The following is an 18,345-nucleotide window of genomic DNA, read 5'->3' on the forward strand; positions in this document are numbered from 1 at the left end:
CTTATTACTAATTTATAAGATCAAAGGGATTCCTTCAAAACATGTATTTTACATAACAGTATAAAATCTTTTTGTAACTTCAGTATTCCAATGTATATTAGTTTTATTTGAAATAAATCTATTTTGTTTGTCTTTTGTGTCGTTTTGATTTGAAACCCCAGTAATTATTGACTTAACATTTAAATCTATTTATTTAGTAAATAACACAAAGAAATTCTGGTCGTTTCTTCTTCTCTGGCTTTACAAACCAGAGAAAAAAACAAACAAACAAACAAAAAAAAACATTTCTACTTTTCATATCCATTTTTCTTTTAAATGACCAAAATTTGACATTTTAAAATAGTTTTTACTAAAAGCCTCCACCGCTTTCTGGGTTTTTCATAGATCATGTAAAGGAATATTTTTGGAGAATCTCAACAGAAACCGGAGACATTTCAGCAGAATTAAAGCAGACTTTGAATCTTCAGCTAGCATGCAGCGTTAGCAGAGCGGCACGTCACACAGCCATGCAACCGCAGCAACAAAGCTGCAACAACACACTGCTGCAACTCCTACACACTCAGGGCAAAGCAGCGCGGGCCTGACGCTACATGGGAAGCGGTGTGTGTGTGTGTGTGTGTGTGTGTGTGTGTTGGGGGGCAGCAGGTATAAGCTCACCTTGAGCCCTCAAGTCTCCCGTTTCTCTCAAACTCGGTTGAGACTCTGAGGCGCCGTGAGAAAATTCACACGGGGAGTCAGAGGAGAAGAAAACAACAAAACAGATTGTGGATTGTGCACAACACAAATCATTTCTCACCAATTTCAGTGAATGGAAGAGAAAAGAAAAGAGAAATAAAGTGTTGTGACGGAATACGTTAGCGACGGTGTGAGCCACCACCAAACGTCACTGAGCAGTGAGCTCAGTGACGTGAGCATGTCAGCGTTTGCTGCCTCAAGTTAACGTTAGCTTCCAAGTCTCAGTTTCTTACAATGTAATGTATTTAATTGCATTTCACAAATTACTTCAGGAGCATAACGAGGTGCAAAGCGTTTGTTAGCATGAGCTATTTTCACAAAACCCTTCAAAGGTGAACGTCGAACGTGTTTGGAGATTTGAGGACATGAGCTAATTCAAGCGACACCGGTTTCCTTGACCGGTGGTTCCGTTTGGCAAGCAAAATAGCCGCTACAAACTCAACCCCTACCTTCTCCGAAGCTTGACTTTTTTGGTTCAAACTAGCTTCAACCAGTCTGCATTTATACGTCAAATAATGCTGCTTTTAATCCCGCTGGAAGTGACAGCTACTGGTTCATGGGCAACGCACGTGGTGTTGTTTTCAACGGAAGTGACGTGAAAAGGCCCGGATGATGATCACCCGGTGACGTCAAAATGCTAAGAGTTATATTAATAGTAGCGCCATTCTATAGCGGGCTGCACAGTGGCTCAGTCCGTAAGGTTGTTGCCTTACAGTCAAAAGGTTGTGGGTTCGCTTCCCATAACTACTGTAGGAGTTTGCATGTTCTCCCTGTGCATGCGTGGGTTTCCTCCGGGTTACTCCGGTTTCCTCCCACATTCCAAAAACATGACAACAAGGTAAGAGTTCATTGGTCACTCCAAATTCTCCCTAGGTGTGAGTGTGTTCCCCTTAGATAGAAATGGATGAATGGAAAATAAAATTTTTTTAATGATTTATGTTAATCGCCATATAGAGACCTAATAAATTCAGATGCTTTGACTCGCCAGTAAGCGCTTTGCTCTCCTCCCACAGAGCCTCCTTCCCAGTTTTTTGCCAGGTGACTGTTGAGGAGTTTGTCCATTGACAAACAGCAAACAGGAGCTTTGTTGGGGGGTTTTCTACGGCAAAATTAATAACAACGAATCAAAAGTTATTCAGTTTCTTTTTGCTTGATTTGAAAATATGCACAATTTGATGAATCGTTTTTTTTCCACTGTGAAACCAACTTTTTTTTAGCTAAGGCTAGGCTAACAGACATTAAGGGTGTGAGAAGCTTCTTACCCCAAGAAGGATCGATCAGCGATTAGTGCGTCGTTAAGCGCATCATTCAAGAGCGCATTAGTAAGCGGCTGGTGTGCAGCGCCAGCAAACAGCGAGGTGTGAACCGGAAGGAAAACATGATGCCTACCAGGTGAGGGCAAGTACACCCAAGTACACCCTCGCTGCAACAAACAGAAAGGGGCGCGGACGGACCACTGTCAGTCTCATACCTTATATGGAAATGTGACTTTTTCATTCCGTAAATGAAGGGGGCGCTAGTGACACTATTTCCTGTACCGACCTTGTTATAATAATTATACTAATAATAACGTATTTTATTTGCCAACGCCTTTTAAAAACACCCAAGAAGACTTTCAACATTAAAAATACAAATTAAATAGCAAGCAAAGAAATGGCTACAAAACGTGATATGTCACGTGGTATGTCTGTCACGTGGTAAGTCACTTTTTTATTTTCAAATCTGTATTAAATCTTTATTTAAAATTATATTAGTAACAAACAATCTAGAATAAGCAACAATAAGGAAACATTATGGAGATGTATTTATCTATCCTTACACCCAATCTATCTCAAACAAAAGTAATAAAACATGAATCAAATCAATATTTTGGAGACAAATGTACATTACATTAAGAGCACATTTATCCATCCATTAATTATCATGAATTATCATTATAGTGGGGTCATGAGGGCTGCTGACCCTGGACATATCGCCTGTCCATATTATTAGTTGAATATGGTCTCAAAACAACAACATTGTTGGTTTTTACCACATGGGATAGTTTATCGTCTGACAATACATTCAAAGTGTTTAATCAGTTTTTGTTTTGTTGTGTTTTTTCTTTAGGCGATGCTGCATCTGTGGGTCATGATTGTTCTTCTAACTTACACACCGGAAATGCACGGCAGCCCTGACGGAAGATAGAAGGCAACCGGAGATTTCTAGATTTTTCTGTGGCCTGCAACGTAAGGAAGCTGCTGGAAAATGGGCCCTGGGACCTGACTCTCCCTGTTTTGCACACACAATGCTACGAACTGAAGGCATTTGCTCGCTTTTCTTGTTGGTTTCTTGGGCTGATGGCCGAGAGCTGCAGTGAGTTTTAACATGAATACAGAGTGGTTATACTGTGTTGGTTTTGTTCTCCACGTTAAACTTTCCTTCCGCTGTACTCTTAAGAGATTGTATGCAACACTATGTAAAAACAAAGGATTTTAATAAATATGCAAGAGGAGAAAACGTTGCGTTATTTCTTGGTGGTTCCTAAATTCACCCAAACCAATCGTTCTGGTTGCAGTGCTTTTGCAAAAGCATTCAGTCATTTTCACATTTTGTCTTGCTACAATCGCAAACCTTTATTTTATTTTATTTTTTGCATTTTACTGGAATTTTATGTAACAGATAAAAGCAAAGCAGCACTTAAAATGTGAAGTGGACGTATGAAAATGTCAGCGTTTCAGATGGTTGGGAAACAAATACATCATCATCAAATGTTAACTGTTAGGTTTAACGTTTAGGAAAACTGGAGAATAAAGACTAAAATCAAAAAGATTCATGTACTGTTTGGCTTTATGGCTTTTCTTTTTGTTTCATAACTCGGCATGGTGACTTAAAGGTTTGTAGCTTCTGTCTTGGTTCTTTGTTGACCACTGTGTAGCGGTCAACAAAGAACCAGACTTAATCATTTTATGTCTTGTTTTTTTCGGGTGTTTTTTTTCATATTTCTCAGTCGTTGCAAAAATATTTCAGCCAAACTCTTATTGTAATAGATTATTTTGCCGGTAATGTCCGTCTCATGTCTTCATGCCGGGCAGCTGGACGGTGTTGCTGGTGAAAGCCGTCCTGACTGGCGCCGTCTCTCTCTGCTCACTCCTCCTGTTTGTCACTCTGGTTCACAGCAACTGAAGAAGCAGCAGGCCGTAAAAAAAAAACAACCTTCCACAGTCTCGGCTCAAACTGGAGGAAAGGTTTCCATAAGCCAGAGTCGGAGCTGTGAAGCTTCAAAGGCGATCGGTGTTGGCTACTTGGAGTTGACCGACTTGATCCACCAACTGGTTCAGCTTCCAGTTCTTCCAGTTTGTTTCATTGGTCATGAGTCCATGAGGAAAAAGAGCGTTCTCTGGGTAACATTTCTACCCAACCCTTCAGTGAATCAGTTGAAGCTAAGGGTCGAAGGTCAACATCAGAAAACTTCTTCAGTGTGACTGGCTTGTGTTTGTTTTTAAGATGTGAATTTTGTATTTATGTAACTACAAATGAATTAACACTAAAAAAACATTTATTTTAAACCTGTTCTCCAGTTTGTGCTTTGAGCAGTTATGAAGTTCTATTAAAAATGTGGGCGTTCCTTTAATATATAACGTTTCCAAAAATGATTATGGTTCAAATAAAAAGACTCCAGAAATAACAGATTGAAAGAAGAACATTTTATTCAACTCAAGAGTTACAGCACTGATGAATTTTGTGTTGTGGAGCATTAATGATGAAAACAACAACAAATAGAAACAAATCTGCCTTCTAACTATTTATTCTGACGTTTTGTTTTGGCTCTTGAATAATCAGAATCTCGTCTCCACCCAGGCACCAGAAACCTCGCTGTCCACTTCTCGAGTCACTGATGTTTTAATGGACAGGAGAGTCGAGCTAAAGAAACAGAAGAACAAATTTGAGAAACGCAGAGTTGAACGCACGTCATTAAATGCTGAAACTTTGCTGAGATGTCTCAGCAGCTTCAGTTTCTGCTCACCTACCTGTTACATCCAGAGTAATGGTGTCAGGTGAGGTCCATCTCCCCAGCGGTCGGTCTGCCTCAAACCTGTCACAACGGGGGGGAATTTAATGAGAACTGTTTACTGCACTGTATGTATAAAAGTGTTTTAGCGTTGCTCACTGTAAATAAACTTTTTGCACGTTAAAATTTGTTTATTTTTTTGCTTATATGATCTAACAGGAAGGAAAACCAAGGTTTCAATTCTTGGATAATTAAGAAAATAATCTCAACTATAGAATGGCTGAAAAGTTAAGGTTGTAAAAAATATATTTAGTACCAGCAGATGGTGTGTAAACCTGGGGCCACTGGATCGTCTGCCTTTTTGGCAGGCAGAGTATTTTCGTTTTAGTCCTCAGTCCTCTCTGTCTTCTCTCGCCTGATTGGTCCAGTGATGCTGGCGAATCATCACATGATCAGACACACATTCCTTAATCTCTGTCTAAAGCACGGATTATTGGAAGAGACTTTCTGATCAAAGTCATCATCATGTCCTCACCTTTCCCACAATCTCTTCCAACCAGTAGAACAGCAGGTGGAGCAGGTCTTCTGCTTTAATTGTTGGTCAACTCCAGTCATCACATGAGTTCACAGAGAAATGAAATAAAGAGAGAAGATAAAGTTAAGGAGGAAAATATGCATGAACAGCAGACAGCTTCTAACTTTCAGCTCAGCTCTCTGCAGCTATATTTGAAATGATTAGTTATGTTGCGTAGATAGAAATGTTCTTACTTTTTTATGTCAACTGGGTTCTCTTATCTTCCTCCACCTGACTGGTGGTGTTGAAGGTGGAGGATTACAGGCGGCGCTGGTCTTCTGCTTTAATTGTTGGTCAACTCATGTCATGTGACATGAGTTGATGTAGAAATGAAATCCAGAGAAAAGACAACAGGGTTAACAAATAGAATATAGGTGGACAGAAGGAAGAACAATTTTGAAATTTGAGCTCAATTTCATCCATATTTAAAATGAAAATAAGTTTTCTTACTTTTTTTTGTCAACTGGGTTCTCTTATCTTCCTCCACCTGACTGGTGGTGCTGAAGGTGGAGGATTACAGGCGGAGGAGATCCAACCTGGGATGATCAGAGAATCAGAAATCTGAGAAGCCTGAAATTGGGTCGAGTATTTTTTTAATGTCTATTCTTCTTTTGTGATTTTTCTGTGTTGTAACACATGAACATGCTATTGGCCATATAAACTATTTGTTTCATGAGATTAATAGTTTATCTACATAAAACTTTACTCCACATGCTCTCCATTTCCTTTCCTCTGATCCTGTTCTCTAGTGTCTCTCTGAATAAAAGCTCTTAATTAAATCCTTCAATCATAAATTCTGTCTATGTTCTCCTTTGTCTTCTAATTTCTTATTGTCCTGATGCTTTAATTTGGTTTCTGATACAACGTATTGTCAGGCAAGCATTCCTTACTTAATGTAAATTTTAACTCTATGTGGTTGAGCACTTTGTAAATTACTAATAACTTCTATTTCTATTTTGATTTAGTAAAGCTGATGGTCCCCACCACCAGTAGGAGGCAAGCAGTATCATGTGAATGTGGAAAAACTTACAAGCAGTGTGAAAAACAAGGGGTCCAGAAGGACAGGAACCACATGGACGACGACGAAAGGATCCAGCGATGAGCAGCTAAAACCTGAAAGATTAAAACCTTGGAGAGTGGATTAGTGGAGGAACAGAATAGAATAATTTACTATATCGGAGAGCACCGCGTGGGGAAGAACCGCTATTTCACCCTGAAACATGGGGAAGATGAGAGGAAGACACAAAGACGAAGAAAACTCCGGTGCAAGGTGCTACCTAAGGCTTCCTGAGTCCTGCCAGAATCCTCAACATCTAAAATGCTACATCTAGCAGCGGGATAAAGAAAAGCCCCGGTGTAACGCGCTACCTAAGGCTTCCACAGGCTTGCTAGAAATCCATTGGCTTTAATAAAACAAAAAAAAAAAAAAACAGAGAAATGATGATATGTCCTAATGTGACTTCCCACATAGGTCCTCAGTTTTTACGGATCCCAATCTAATCAGAGTCACTTGAAACGTAGCGAGGTCTAAACCACACGTGTTTGGAACTCACTCTTGCTGTAGTTCCACCAGATGTTGAAGGTGTCGGTTCCTCTTCTATGTCCTTTTCAGTCTCCATCCAGAAACGGAAGTCAGGGGATGACAAAGTTGGATTTTCACAGTGTGTTGATGGTGAAGGACTGAAAACGTGGGGTGACAAAACGGGATCTTCACAGTGCGTCGATGGTGAGGGACTGACGTCACGGGATGAGAGAAAAAGATCCTCTTGCATCGTCCCTCGTGAGGGACTGAGGACAGGGGATGACAAAACAGGACGTTTACGTGGCATTCTATGCGAGGGACTGAGGACGGGGGATGACAGACCAGGATCCCCACACGACGTCCTTGGTGAGGGACTGAGGATAGGGGATAACAAAACAGGAAGTTTATGCGCCATTCTATACAAGGGACTGAGGACAGGGGATGACAGACCAGTATCCTCACACGCTGTCCTTGGTGAGGGACTGAGGACAGGGGATAACAGAATAGGATCTTCATGGTCTGTCTTTCGGTATGGAATGAACAGAGGGGTTGATGGAATGGGCTCGTCCTCCCATTCTTTACCATATCTCCATGCCATCCTTCTGCCGATACTTTGAAGGACCTCGTCCCAAATGGGATCTTCATTATACTACTGTGCCGTCTTGGCTGGGAGCTCCTCTTCAGCAACAGTGTCTCTAGTCCTCTTGGCTGGGGGCTCCTCTTCAGCAACACTGTCCCTGGTCCTCTTGGAGGGGAGCACATCTTCAGTTTGATTCTCCCTGACCCTCTTGGCAGAGGGCTCCTGTTTAGCATAATCACTATTCCTGGTCCTCTTGGCTGGGAGTTTCACTTCAGTAACACTGTCCCTGGTCTTCTTGGCAGGGAGCTCCTTTTCAGCAAGAGTGTCCTTGCTCCTCTTGGCTGGGGGCTCCTCTTTAGCAACAGTGTCCCTGGTCCTCTTTCCTGGGGGCTGCTCTTCAGCATCACTGTCGTTTGTCCTCTTTCGGTTTATGCCAGTCACAGATGTCGCATGAGTCACGTCCTCTTTCGAACCTACCCGATCGCTAGGCTTGGATGGTGTGTCATCCTCCTTCGCATCAACCACCTTCTTTGGAATTCTAATGGCACGGCAAAAAGTCACTAAATTTCTCCAACCTGCCAGAGGTTGTGGCGAGGCACTGATAGGAATGGAGTCCTCTGGACGCAAAATGGGCTCTTCCGGTTTGTCAAAGCTGGAAGGAAGCACTGTACCAGAACTGAGCTTTAATGGTGGGTTGTCCTCCTTCGCAGCATCCACCTTCTGTGTAATGCTCCTGGCGCGGCCAGAAGTCAAAGAAGCCCCGTCCTCTTCCAAACCTACCTGATGGTGTTGCGAGGTGCCAATAGGTCTGGAGTTCTCTGGACGCAAAATGGGCTCTTCCTGTTTGTCAAGTCCAGACGTGAATTCAAGTGAAGTACAAGGAGCCGTGTCTTCTTCAGGCTTCTCAGCTACCCCAATGTCTTTTATGTATTTGAAATTTGGGGGAAGAATCTCAAGAATCTCAGAGCGCAGCGACGCAGCACTGCCACGGTCCACAGCGGAGCTCAGCTGATCAAGCTTCGAATTGAGATGTTTCAATGACTGTTTAAGCACTCCTATGCCCCACAGGAATTTAATGTTTGGTGCAAGGACCTGGACAACCCGAAGTCTGGAATAAAAGTCATCCTGATCTTCATTATTAGCCTCGTCTTCACTGGAGCTGGTAGTAGAGCTACCGCTGGAGCTAGTAGTAGAGCTACCACTGGAGCTAGTAGTAGAGCTACCACTGGAGCTGATAGTACAGGCATTACCTACCTCATCTTCACTGGAGCTGGTAGTAGAGCTTCCGCTGCAGCTGATAGTACTGCTACCACTGGAGCTGGTAGCACAGTCCACAGACTGCGGAGGTGAACTACACCTCAACCCCTCTCCGTAGTCTTCAGAAACCATGTCGGTTTCATTTGACCACACCTTACCGTGTTCCTTACCATTGTCTGGAAGTCCCTCCAACTTTGGGGATCCATCTGCTGGAAGCGCCATGGTCTGAGCTGCAAAGAAAAAAACAAAGCAAAAAAAGCTATAATTCAGGATCTAGACCTTCACAAAAGTCCAAAGCAATGTTTTGAGGGAACTAAATACCAACAATACAATAACCCAGGTTTGTGAATGTGTTTGTTTTTCTTGAATATATTTAATTAACAATATTATTGCTATGCCATTGTATTTGATTATACAATAAAGACGGGAATTAAGAGATAAAACAAATATAGCTTATCTTTAGTCACAAAAAAACAGCAAAAAATACAAATTTACATAAAAACCAGAACACACTCTAAAACTCAATGATCAAACATGTATGGAGCATCGCCACTCAGACAAACGAACTTGCAGCTTCATCTTGGTACCAATCAATCATTAAAGACAACAAATCAAATTTAAACTTATTGGCAATTCATCCCTAACCATAAACTATTAAACATTTGGAAACATAAATTAAAGAGCTATACACTGTGTTTAGAATGTCTTAATAGCTAATGAAACACCTGTAATCTTAGACTGTGCCATAAGTGTGAATAAAATAAGACTGCAACAAGTTACTCAGTTTACCTTTATATAACAACCCATCCTCACAAATCTTTGATGCTCAGGTACATTTGATCATTCTTAACAATAGCCAGGGATAAGATATGTGATCCATTCATAATTATTACACTTAAGTCACTGCTTACACAACTTTAATACTTTAAAAGTATCAAAGTTTAGAAATATATGTTTCCAATTGCATTTGTAAATTACCAAAATGTTAATTGTAGTTAATCAAACTAAATTCCTTTGAGCTCCACAATTTTTCACAATCACAAAGACAGCAAGTCTGACACCTCATCAGTACTACCTTCATACTCCCACAAATAGCCAACAGCAGAAATGTAAACCTGTAAAATTAATTAAGTTTAAAGACTGGGGATCTAAATAAACAGGCCAACATAAGTGGCCTTTCCTCCGTTTCCAGGGGCTCCCTCCTACAAAAATAAAACTGTTTATTTGGTTAAGAAATCCATATCCAGTGTTAAAATGGCCATTATATTTTGTCTGGAGATAAGCCAGACAAAATCATTAAAATAATAATCTGCATCCCTTATGTGTGCATGATGCCTCAAACATGGAGCAAAACACTGTTTTTCTGGTCTTGAGTAATTACAATAAACTAAATAATTGAGTTACTTTGTGAAATCAAGGTACACATTGATTGTTCTTTAAAGATTTTTCTAAGAATAAAGTTGTGTGTTATTTATTCAATGTATCCATGGAGACTACAAACATTTTTTCAAACCAAAACAACTCCAGTCAGCATTACTGAAATTTTCCAGAATTTCAAATAACTAGCATATAAATCACAAAACAAATTCAATTAACTCACAAATACGTTGCACCCCAAAAATGCAATTATATTTTCCTAGACAGAGAGTTTTAATTTCCAAAAACTGAACACCAAAGTCATCAAAGCTGATTTTTTATTTTTTTTTTTACAAAGAAATCCTTATTTTCTTTGTTAAAATCAGCTTTAATTGATGATAACTACTGTATGTCTATACACGATTCATTGCCTATTAATGTTCTATCATTAACAAACACACACACACACACTTATAATGCTTATTACTGGGGCAACAGTGGTAGGAGTTTGCTCTGCAATGGTCCGCGTCTGTCGTTGTGTCCTTGAGCAAGACACTTCTCCCACCTTTAGCTGGAGTTTATTGCTGGCACGATATAACATCTGTGGCTACAATCCATTAGCTTAATATCATCAGTGTGTGAACGTGTGCATGAATGGAAATTTTATGCAAAGCGTCTTCGAGTGTCCTAATAAACCGCTAGTCTGATGTGATTACCATGGAAACCAAGTATGTTTGTCAGGGCATTTTTCAAAAAATAACGGTCAAAACCTAATATTAAATATTTAACGTATTTCATTTAGCGTATCCATGGAAACTGAATGTTTATCATGGCATTTTTCAAAAAATAACGGTCAAAACCCATACTAATTTTCCAGAAATTTGACGTTAATTTAACTGATTTGACTATAATTAAGTAAAATACATATATTTCATAAATCACTACACCACAGTTTAACATTCCTGACATTTCCAGCGAAATTCAGTTCAGAAAAAGCCTCATTAGTTAAGAACGATCTATGCTAGCAAAGAATGCTACTAGTCTTTTTTTTCTACAGCAGTCAGTATTTCTTTAAAACACACACACACAAAATAAACTAAACAAGTCACTAATGTCTTAGTAATAACTTGCTTTCGTTTATTAAAAATAAAAGAACGATTTTAACCTTCCAGCCGGTCACCCTGTTGGTGCTTCTCCTGGCCAGGAACCGTCTTTCGCAGGTTTCTTATCCACGGGCTTCTTCAGCAAGTGCGTATTTCAGCAAGCGCTTCTTTAACAAGTTTTGCACAGCAGACTTTTCAACAAGCTCAAACCTTCCGAGGCTGTAAAGGCTCCTTCAGGTGTCTCTCTCAAAAGTCCCGTCGCAAAGGGGAAAGAACTCAGAAGGTCAGCGTCATTTATAGGGTTGAGGACGCTAACGTCGTTTCCATGACTTTCATTGACGAACGCACGCACTGGTGCGTCAGAGAAATCGGACTACAAATAATGCAGGTAAAGCAAGTATCGCGTTGTCATGTTTATCACTCCTTATGCTGCCACCTACTGGCCAACCGGTCTAAGTTCACAATGACATTTTTAAAACTTACACGACTGATGTGACATTAAATTTCTGCTTTCATTATTAACTATGTCAGTTTCGGACCTTCAAATGGGAAAAACTTCTCTCTGTCATTTGGAAACTGCTACTTGGATAATTGTACAGCTTAAATACCTCTGAATATAGATTTGATTTAGATTGTTTTTAACTTATCTTTTAAGTCCTTTTGTTTATAGTTTTAAGTTGTAAGGTAAGATTTAATTGGTCTCTAAATTCTCCCTAGGTGTGAGTGTGGTTTGGAAGAAAAATTCAAATTCAATTCAAAAAAACTTTATTGATCCAAAACAGGGGTCACCAACACGGTTCCCATGGGAACCCGGTTGCTAATGTAGTCAGCCGAGAACGCAGATGACGTCAAAATGCTAAGAGATTATATTAATAGTAGCGCCATTCTATAGCGGGCTGCACAGTGGCTCAGTCCGTAAGGTTGTTGCCTTACAGTCGAAAGGTTGTGGGTTCGCTTCCCATAACTACTGTAGGAGTTTGCATGTTCTCCCTGTGCATGCGTGGGTTTCCTCCGGGTACTCCGGTTTCCTCCCACATTCCAAAAACATGACAACAAGGTAAGAGTTCATTGGTCACTCCAAATTCTCCCTAGGTGTGAGTGTGTTCCCCTTAGATAGAAATGGATGAATGGAAAATAAATTTTTTTTAATGATTTATGTTAATCGCCATATAGAGACCTAATAAATTCAGATGCTTTGACTCGCCAGTAAGCGCTTTGCTCTCCTCCCACAGAGCCTCCTTCCCAGTTTTTTGCCAGGTGACTGTTGAGGAGTTTGTCCATGGACAAACAGCAAACAGGAGCTTTGTTGGGGGGGTTTCTACGGCAAAATTAATAACAACGAATCAAAAGTTATTCAGTTCTTTTTGCTTGATTTGAAAAATATGCACAATTTGATGAATCGTTTTTTTTCCACTGTGAAACCAACTTTTTTTTAGCTAAGGCTAGGCTAACAGACATTAAGGGTGTGAGAAGCTTCTTACCACAAGAAGGATCGATCAGCGATTAGTGCGTCGTTAAGCGCATCATTCAAGAGCGCATTAGTAAGCGGCTGGTGTGCAGCGCCAGCAAACAGCGAGGTGTGAACCGGAAGGAAAACATGATGTCTACCAGGTGAGGGAGGGCCCTGTATATACAGACAGCGCCACAACCAATTAAATTCAGGCACTTGTGTGACGCGTTCAGAGCCCACAGGGCATACTGCCACATAAGTATCACGTTGTCATGTTTATCACTCCTTATGCTGCCACCTACTGGCCAACCAGTCTAAGTTCACAATGACATTTTTGAAACTTTCACTGCTGGTGTGACATTATATTTCTGCTTTCAGTTTCGGACCTTCAAATGGGGAAAACTTCTCTCTGTCGTAAAGCATGGTTTGGAAGAAAAATTCAAATTCAAAATTCAATTCAAAAATACTTTATTGATCCTAAACAGGGGTCACCAACACGGTGCCCGCGGGAACCCGGTTTCCCCAGGGGACAAAACGGAGACATTTGGAAACTGCTACTTGGATGATTGTACAGCTTCAATACCTCTGAATATAGATTTGATTTAGATTTTTTTTTACTTATCTTTTAAGTCCTTTTGTTCATAGTTTTAAGTCGTTGGCTATTTTGGAAGCAATGTTCTTGACAGCGATGGACGACCCGGATATCCTTTTGAAGCGGACGCCGTTCAGGGAGAGACGGGGGAGCTTGCAGACCTCCATCTCCCACTGGACCAGGTTCTCGACCCGCCCGTCGCTATGGACGCAGAGGAGCAGGAAACTCTCTTGCTGTTCGTAGTCGCAGTTGTTGGCGTCGAGCACCTTGCGGATCTCCCTCATGATGTCGCAGGGCTCCATGGAGCTGGTGGTTCTCATATTCCAAGTGAATCTGAGGGAGCGGGGCTTACCGTCTTTCATTTCCCCTTTCTGATCCCCAGGTACATGGCGACTGTGGGGAGAAAGACACGGAGGAGAGCTTGGCTTAGAATAAATTAAAATCCTGCTGGGATTGTTTGCAACAAATCTTTCACAGAAGTGACTTTTTGTTTCTTTTAGGGGCGGCAGTGAATGAAACTATAAAGTCTAATAAAGCTGAAGTTTTTCTTACTGTGACCTGAGCCGCTCTGAGCTCAGTTTATCTTTATGTCACATTTAGGTTGCAGCACAAAGCTGTGGAGCCTTTAACTAGACAAAATGTAGTCAACAGTCATTACAGCTTTTTTTATTTTTTGCTTGTGAAACCAACTTTTATTTTATTCCAGTTTAACGGTAAAGTTAAATCTTGTTTTAATAATAATAAAAAACGGTTTTAAATAATCTATTAGCATATTTACTCTCTCGTTACTTTTACTACATTTTGTCTGTGACTTCCAAACTGAGAAAGGGGAAGTAAAAGAAAGTAAAACAGACTGAAGCCATCTCTGAAAAACCCAGAATATCACTGCAACATTAAGATTTGATTCACTGTACATAAATACATTTTTAAAAAGTTCTTTAACTGTCGATAAGATGTTTGAAACATAAACTAGTGATGGGTCCGGTAACACCGATGCGTCGGCGCATGTGTCAAGCTCATAGACCAAAATCAGCGTCGGTGCGCGTATCGTTTTCAGCAAGTCACGTGACCGATACAGGAACTGTTTCGAAATGACACTGGTGCGCCAAACTGTTTATATATGGAAGCCAATCTGTCAACGGGATGCATTTGCCAAAATAATTCTCGATCTTTTACGGTACAGCGTCAACTATGGAGCCTCAAGGCAAACGAAAGGTTTGGTAGTATGGGGCCATTTTAATCTTACGTCAGAAAATAAGGTATTGGTTCTCACTTCGTAGTTGTTTCATCCGGTTCTTTTCAGTTTCTACTCGATCTATCTGAATCCAAATTCAGCTGAAACCGACTCTTAGTTTACTTTCATATTATATTCCGCAGGTTAAGTTTTGCATGTTTCTCCTTTGAAATTATACATTTCATAATTTTATTCTTAAATTACCCTCCATAAATAAAAATCTTTAGGCAGAAAAAAGGGAAATAAAGACAATCCCGCTATAAATAAATACACAAAAGACATTTCCAGCAAAACACATCCATAAAGATCTGCGTACAAAATATAAAAGACAAAATGTAAGTTATGTGAACAATATAGAGTGTCACTAAAATCTGTTTTATTTAAATAAATTCACCTCCTCAATGCTGAGGCATAGGGCATCAGAATGAAGTCACAGATACACCTGGATAAACTCAGGTATACAGCCAGTCTACAAATTACTCAGCTGCTTTTTATCAATTATTTCATATAAATGTTTTGTTTACTTCATTTTTTCTACAGCAGGAGAAGTTGTGTCAAAAAAACGGAACAGATTAAATTTCAAAATTTTAGAAAAACCTTTTTTTTTTTTACATGAAAATTTGTGGGAAAAAACACCAACAAAAAAACCCCCAGTCCACAAGCATCCTCATTCCAAACACGATCGCTTTCATTTTCATCACTTGGTTCATGTTCACATTACTTATTGACTGTATCGAAGAATATCAAATATATTTTGATTTTAACTGAAGATATGACATTATACAATATATAATATACGATGAAATTAAATGACTTAAATCTTATTGTATAGACTAGGTCATCAAATCAGTCTGTGAACTGCGTTGCCTGTAGGGATTTTTAATGTCCAGCAGGTGTCAGTATTCAGTGACACAGTATAGACGCGGTATCAATACAGTTTTGCTTTGGGTCAAAACGATACATGACGCCTCATTTACCCATCACTAACATAAACATCTTCATACCTGACAATTGGAGATTAAAAACTTATTTCTGATAGGAAATGACAACAGCATCTCAAAAGATAATGTAAGAATTTCAAAGTAACTAAAGTACTTATAACATTCCTCAATAATCAATTAAAAAAATATTGACTGACTTTAAAGCAGTCAAACTTTTTTAAATCTATTTTTATTTCTGATCAGCTCTTTCCATGTTTCCTCATGTAGCAGAAGCTCCACGTCTTCTTACTAATTTATAAGATCAAAGGGATTCCTTCAAAACATGTATTTTACATAACAGTATAAAATCTTTTTGTAACTTCAGTATTCCAATGTATATTAGTTTTATTTGAAATAAATCTATTTTGTTTGTCTTTTGTGTCGTTTTGATTTGAAACCCCAGTAATTATTGACTTAACATTTAAATCTATTTATTTAGTAAATAACACAAAGAAATTCTGGTCGTTTCTTCTTCTCTGGCTTTACAAACCAGAGAAGAAACAAACAAACAAACAAACAAAAAAAAACATTTCTACTTTTCATATCCATTTTTCTTTTAAATGACCAAAATTTGACATTTTAAAATAGTTTTTACTAAAAGCCTCCACCGCTTTCTGGGTTTTTCATAGATCATGTAAAGGAATATTTTTGGAGAATCTCAACAGAAACCGGAGACATTTCAGCAGAATTAAAGCAGACTTTGAATCTTCAGCTAGCATGCAGCGTTAGCAGAGCGGCACGTCACACAGCCATGCAACCGCAGCAACAAAGCTGCAACAACACACTGCTGCAACTCCTACACACTCAGGGCAAAGCAGCGCGGGCCTGACGCTACATGGGAAGCGGTGTGTGTGTGTGTGTGTGTGTGTGTTGGGGGGCAGCAGGTATAAGCTCACCTTGAGCCCTCAAGTCTCCCGTTTCTCTCAAACTCGGTTGAGACTCTGAGGCGCCGTGAGAAAATTCACACGGGGAGTCAGAGGAGAAGAAAACAACAAAACAGATTGTGGATTGTGCACAACACAAATCATTTCTCACCAATTTCAGTAAATGGAAGAGAAAAGAAAAGAGAAATAAAGTGTGTGACGGAATACGTTAGCGACGGTGTGAGCCACCACCAAACGTCACTGAGCAGTGAGCTCAGTGACGTGAGCAGTCAGCGTTTGCTGCCTCAAGTTAACGTTAGCTTCCAAGTCTCAGTTTCTTACAATGTAATGTTATTTAATTGCATTTCACAAATTACTTCAGGAGCATAACGAGGTGCAAAGCGTTTGTTAGCATGAGCTATTTTCACAAAACCCTTCAAAGGTGAACGTCGAACGTGTTTGGAGATTTGAGGACATGAGCTAATTCAAGCGACACCGGTTTCCTTGACCGGTGGTTCCGTTTGGCAAGCAAAATAGCCGCTACAAACTCAACCCCTACCTTCTCCGAAGCTTGACTTTTTTGGTTCAAACTAGCTTCAACCAGTCTGCATTTATACGTCAAATAAATGCTGCTTTTAATCCCGCTGGAAGTGACAGCTACGGCGTTCATGGGCAACGCACGTGGTGTTGTTTTCAACGGAAGTGACGTGAAAAGGCCCGGATGATGATCACCCGGTGACGTCAAAATGCTAAGAGTTATATTAATAGTAGCGCCATTCTATAGCGGGCTGCACAGTGGCTCAGTCCGTAAGGTTGTTGCCTTACAGTCGAAAGGTTGTGGGTTCGCTTCCCATAACTACTGTAGGAGTTTGCATGTTCTCCCTGTGCATGCGTGGGTTTCCTCCGGGTACTCCGGTTTCCTCCCACATTCCAAAAACATGACAACAAGGTAAGAGTTCATTGGTCACTCCAAATTCTCCCTAGGTGTGAGTGTGTTCCCCTTAGATAGAAATGGATGAATGGAAAATAAAATTTTTTTTAATGATTTATGTTAATCGCCATATAGAGACCTAATAAATTCAGATGCTTTGACTCGCCAGTAAGCGCTTTGCTCTCCTCCCACAGAGCCTCCTTCCCAGTTTTTTGCCAGGTGACTGTTGAGGAGTTTGTCCATGGACAAACAGCAAACAGGAGCTTTGTTGGGGGGGTTTCTACGGCAAAATTAATAACAACGAATCAAAAGTTATTCAGTTCTTTTTGCTTGATTTGAAAAATATGCACAATTTGATGAATCGTTTTTTTTCCACTGTGAAACCAACTTCTTTTTAGCTAAGGCTAGGCTAACAGACATTAAGGGTGTGAGAAGCTTCTTACCACAAGAAGGATCGATCAGCGATTAGTGCGTCGTTAAGCGCATCATTCAAGAGCGCATTAGTAAGCGGCTGGTGTGCAGCGCCAGCAAACAGCGAGGTGTGAACCGGAAGGAAAACATGATGTCTACCAGGTGAGGGAGGGCCCTGTATATACAGACAGCGCCACAACCAATTAAATTCAGGCACTTGTGTGACGCGTTCAGAGCCCATAGGGCATACTGCCACACAAGTATCACGTTGTCATGTTTATCACTCCTTATGCTGCCCCCTACTGGCCAACCAGTCTAAGTTCACAATGACATTTTTGAAACTTTCACTGCTGGTGTGACATTATATTTCTGCTTTCAGTTTCGGACCTTCAAATGGGGAAAACTTCTCTCTGTCGTAAAGCATGGTTTGGAAGAAAAATTCAAATTCAAAATTCAATTCAAAAATACTTTATTGATCCTAAACAGGGGTCACCAACACGGTGCCCGCGGGAACCCGGTTTCCCCAGGGGACAAAACGGAGACATTTGGAAACTGCTACTTGGATGATTGTACAGCTTAAATACCTCTGAATATAGATTTGATTTAGATTTTTTTGTTTACTTATCTTTTAAGTCCTTTTGTTCATAGTTTTAAGTTGTAAGGTAAGATTTAATTGGTCTCTAAATTCTCCCTAGGTGTGAGTGTGGTTTGGAAGAAAAATTCAAATTCAATTCAAAAAAACTTTATTGATCCAAAACAGGGGTCA

At 40.1% G+C, this 18,345-nt stretch overlaps 1 protein-coding gene and 1 long non-coding RNA gene across 3 annotated transcripts; both read right to left on the bottom strand.

The window, feature by feature from the left end:
* Positions 1-3,990: 3,990 nt before the first annotated feature.
* Positions 3,991-6,588, bottom strand: LOC114133878 (uncharacterized). 2 transcript variants are annotated; one of them, XR_003593300.1, is made up of 5 exons: positions 6,331-6,588; positions 5,262-5,836; positions 5,043-5,159; positions 4,746-4,810; positions 3,991-4,638 (listed from the first exon to the last, which is right to left on the bottom strand). It is a non-coding gene; the product is annotated as an uncharacterized LOC114133878 (long non-coding RNA). The 2 variants fall into 2 exon arrangements; XR_003593299.1 differs by having other exon boundaries at positions 4,742-4,810.
* Positions 6,589-13,175: 6,587 nt separating this feature from the next.
* LOC114134412 (MAP/microtubule affinity-regulating kinase 3-like) lies at positions 13,176-17,820 on the bottom strand. Its single transcript, XM_028001039.1, has 2 exons — positions 17,612-17,820; positions 13,176-13,553 (listed from the first exon to the last, which is right to left on the bottom strand). Exons 1-2 carry the CDS (start codon positions 17,818-17,820, stop codon positions 13,208-13,210), a joined length of 555 nt encoding a protein of 184 aa, XP_027856840.1. The 3' UTR covers positions 13,176-13,207.
* Positions 17,821-18,345: the final 525 nt, after the last annotated feature.

This window comes from Xiphophorus couchianus, chromosome 19 (genome assembly GCF_001444195.1).
Source record: "Xiphophorus couchianus chromosome 19, X_couchianus-1.0, whole genome shotgun sequence".
Taxonomy (NCBI): domain Eukaryota; kingdom Metazoa; phylum Chordata; class Actinopteri; order Cyprinodontiformes; family Poeciliidae; genus Xiphophorus; species Xiphophorus couchianus.